The sequence below is a fragment of the Mandrillus leucophaeus genome, unplaced genomic scaffold, assembly GCF_000951045.1.
Source record: "Mandrillus leucophaeus isolate KB7577 unplaced genomic scaffold, Mleu.le_1.0 Scaffold13, whole genome shotgun sequence".
In the NCBI taxonomy this organism is placed as follows: Eukaryota; Metazoa; Chordata; class Mammalia; order Primates; family Cercopithecidae; genus Mandrillus; species Mandrillus leucophaeus.
This window is the reverse complement of record NW_012101254.1, coordinates 4,619,698-4,623,113: the sequence shown is the minus strand read 5'-3', so window position 1 is coordinate 4,623,113 and position 3,416 is coordinate 4,619,698. Positions and strand designations below refer to the sequence as shown.

The 3,416-nt window shown below is 48.9% G+C and overlaps 2 protein-coding genes across 5 annotated transcripts in view; both read left to right on the top strand.

The window, feature by feature from the left end:
* Nucleotides 1–891, top strand: part of ATRAID (all-trans retinoic acid-induced differentiation factor) — a 13,160-nt gene extending 12,269 nt beyond the window's left edge. For 2 of the 3 annotated variants that reach the window (XM_011972640.1, XM_011972641.1), the window contains exons 6-7: nt 241–338; nt 562–891. In XM_011972640.1, the coding sequence (XP_011828030.1) occupies nt 241–338; nt 562–666 (203 nt within the window). In that variant the 3' untranslated portion in view covers nt 667–891. The remainder of the gene's footprint in view (nt 1–240; nt 339–561) is intronic. The other variant, XM_011972642.1, reaches the window with a different exon arrangement.
* A 208-nt stretch (nt 892–1,099) lies between these two features.
* Nucleotides 1,100–3,416, top strand: part of CAD (carbamoyl-phosphate synthetase 2, aspartate transcarbamylase, and dihydroorotase) — a 26,713-nt gene continuing 24,396 nt past the window's right edge. For both annotated transcript variants that reach the window (XM_011972636.1, XM_011972635.1), the window contains exons 1-2: nt 1,100–1,343; nt 1,587–1,726. In XM_011972636.1, coding sequence (XP_011828026.1) covers nt 1,262–1,343; nt 1,587–1,726 — 222 coding nt within the window. In that variant the 5' untranslated portion in view covers nt 1,100–1,261. The remainder of the gene's footprint in view (nt 1,344–1,586; nt 1,727–3,416) is intronic.

The window sequence follows — 3,416 nt, the reverse complement described above, 5'->3', positions numbered from 1 at the left end:
CTTTTGTGGATCTTCAGTTGCTTCAGGCCATCTGGATGTTTACGTGCAGGTCACAGGGGATATGATGGCTTAGCTTGGGCTCAGAGGCCTGACATTACTGTTACTGTTTTTATCTGTAATCTTCTTTCCTCTTCCTTTATCCTAGCAATGATTGAGAGACTCTAAGTTGAAATAGATATTTGAGAAATATGCCTAATGAGATGTATGCAGTGATGTTCTCTCTTTCTCTCTGGCCCACAGAAATGTGTCCTGAGAATGGATCTTGTGTACCTGATGGTCCAGGTCTTTTGCAGTGTGTTTGTGCTGATGGTTTCCACGGATACAAGTGTATGCGCCAGGTGAGGAATTAGGCCTTCTAACTAGGGATACAAGGAATGCATAGAGCAAGTCTTCTCAGAAAGGAGATCCACAAGACCAGGAGCTAATACAAATTACCTATAGGGGGAAAACTATAGAATTGCCCTAGACGAGGTGATAGGTGTATTAGGAAAGAATTAGGTGTTAGGATGTGGCCCTCCGTGTAACGTTGTATGGGGATGTTTTTTGGTCTGTTGTTCACAGGGCTCGTTCTCACTGCTTATGTTCTTTGGGATTCTGGGATCCACCACTCTATCCATCTCCATTCTGCTTTGGGGGACCCAACGCCGAAAAGCCAAGACTTCATGAACCACATAGGTCTTACCATTGACCTAAGATGGATCTGATCTATCTTAGCCCAGCCAGGGAGCTCTGCTTCCTAGAAAGGCATCTTTGGCCAGTGGATTCACCTCAAGGTTGAGGCCACCATTGGAAGAGGAAAAATTGCACTCACCTGGTGTAGACAAATACCAGTTCCCATTTGTGTTGTTGCCTATAATAAACACTTTTTTTCCCCTCTCTCTTTCTTTTTAAGGAAAGGCGCCCTGCCTTTACGTGTTTCTTGCTTGGGGTGGGAGGGACTGCTTTAGGGCAGCTGGTTTTTTCAGGTTCCCCCTGGTTTTGCAGTGCGGAGACCACGAGGGCTCACTCCCGGCGGCTTCGCCGACCCCGCCCCTTACGTGCCCGGCGCCGCCCCTCACGCCGCTTGTGTCGGCGCCGCCGCAGTCTCTGCCGCCGCCAAGCGCGCCGGAGGCTCCTGAGCTGCCGCGCCCGGCTTTTCTCCAGCGCCGCGCGCCGTTAGCCACGTGGACCGACTCCGGCGCGCCGTCCTCACGTGGTTCCAGTGGAGTTTGCAGTCCTTCCCGCTTCTCCGTACTCGCCCCCGCCTCTGAGCTCCCTTCCCATGGCGGCCCTAGTGTTGGAAGACGGGTCGGTCCTGCGGGGCCAGCCCTTTGGGGCCGCCGTGTCGACTGCCGGGGAAGTGGGTAAGCAAGCCCGGTTAGGCTGCAGACCTTATCCCACGCTCTGATGCGCCTCTCCTCCCAACCTTCCCCGTCCAGACCCCGCCATTTTCCCGCCAGCACACCCCCTCCCCCGATTCGGTGCCCATGGGCCCCAGCGCCATAAACCCCTCGCGACCAAGGCAGCCTCCACTGGGGTGTGCTCGTCGCGCGGGGAGTGTTCCGAAGGGTGCCCTGCCGGAGCCCAGCCCTGCCTCTTTCTTGCAGTGTTTCAAACCGGCATGGTCGGCTACCCTGAGGCCCTCACTGACCCCTCCTACAAGGCACAGATCTTAGTGCTCACGTATCCTCTGATCGGCAACTATGGCATCCCCCCAGATGAAATGGATGAGTTCGGTCTCTGCAAGGTAGCCACACCCAGTGCTTTCTCTACATTCCTTTCAAATCAGTAATTGTTAACTATTACTGAAGTAGGAGATGTTGACACCCCGCTGGGCATCGTGCAGAAAACATACCCACTGAAGTAATAAGTCAAGGACTGAGACGACTACTAATTGTAGTTAGGCAGGGGTTGTTAAGTACCTTGGGAGGCACAGTGTTGGAGGCCTCAGAGGGAAAAGCTATCGTCTTTGTTAAGGGCATCAAGGCTCTAGGCATAGTTGAAAGCATTCTGTATGTAGTGAAGGCGTGGATCAAGGAATGTAAAAGAGGTGTAAGGGAAACAACCTTGTCCAATTTGTTAGGAATGCAGAAGTCATGAGAAAAAAGCCTGCAGGTAAGTTAGATACAGTAGGCATGGAGGGACTTGAAGCCAAAGCAGAGTCAGCTTAATTTGGTAAAGGATCCATTGAAGGTTTTTTTTAGCAGCAGAGTCAGACGGGAGCAGTGCTTTTTAGGACTACATAAATCAGTGGAAAGAGACTGGAAATTAGGGTCACATTCTTCGCAGTGACATTAAGTGCCAGTTTACCTACAAAACCAGTGATATTATCATTTTCTAGACCTACTGACATGGCCTTGCCTGATTTTCTGCTTTTCAGTTGTGTTCTTACCTCTAGGTGAGAAAACTGAGTTTCTTCCTACATTGAGATTTCCCCTATTCCTTCACCTCTGAAATTGGAAACTAAGTTGCTCTCTGACAGTTCAAGCATTAAAAAAACCCAACATATAGTAATTAAGGTAATAGAGGAAGTCAATCTGGCCTAGAGTAGTAGTTCTCAAAATTTGTTGGGCCTCGTTGCAGGTGTCTAAGCCTTTAATTCTTAATTTGCCTTCCCAGCCACCCTGACACTGGGGAAAGAGAGCTCCGGATAGAGGACATATTATTCTTCCTGGAAAGGAATTTATAGGTTCATCACAAACCTATAAATACACTGCATTCTAGTTGATAGTGCAGTGTCTTGTGAATTTGGTTAACCTATGTCAGTCATCACCTTTGTCAACTCTAGGCACACTGACAAAATTTGAGTTTATAAAACTACAAAATTGAGGCCCTATTAGTACCAGGATGGGAAAGGCCTCTTGGAGCCACTCACACATATAAATGGATTACTCCACCTGGCCAGGGAGGGTTCTGCCAAACTATCCTTCAGATCCCTGGACAGTCTCAGAATGCAGGTTCCTTAAACTCTTCATCACCCAGCTGAATGCAGTTTAAATATGCTGATCCCTCCCACTTAAACTTTCTGATTAAACGCTTATCTATTGAGTTTATTGAGTAACATGTTTTTGTTTTTTTGGGTGGGGGGGCGGACAAGGTCTCACTTTGTCACCCAGGCTGGAGTGCAGCGGCATAATCATGGTTCACCGCAGCCTCTGTCGCCTGAGCTCAAGCAGTCCTCCCACCTCAACCTCCCAAGTAGCTGGGACTACAGGCACCTGGCACCATGCCTGGCTACTTTTTTTTGTATTTTTTGTAGAGACAGGGTTTTGTCACATTGCCCAGGCTGGTATATTATCTTTTTCTATTTAATTTTTTAAATTTGTATTTTGTTTTGAGATAGAGTTTTGCTCTTATTGCCCAGATTGGAGTGCAATGGCGCAATCTCGGCTCACTGCAACCTCCGCCTCCCGGGTTCAAGCTATTCTCCTGCCTCA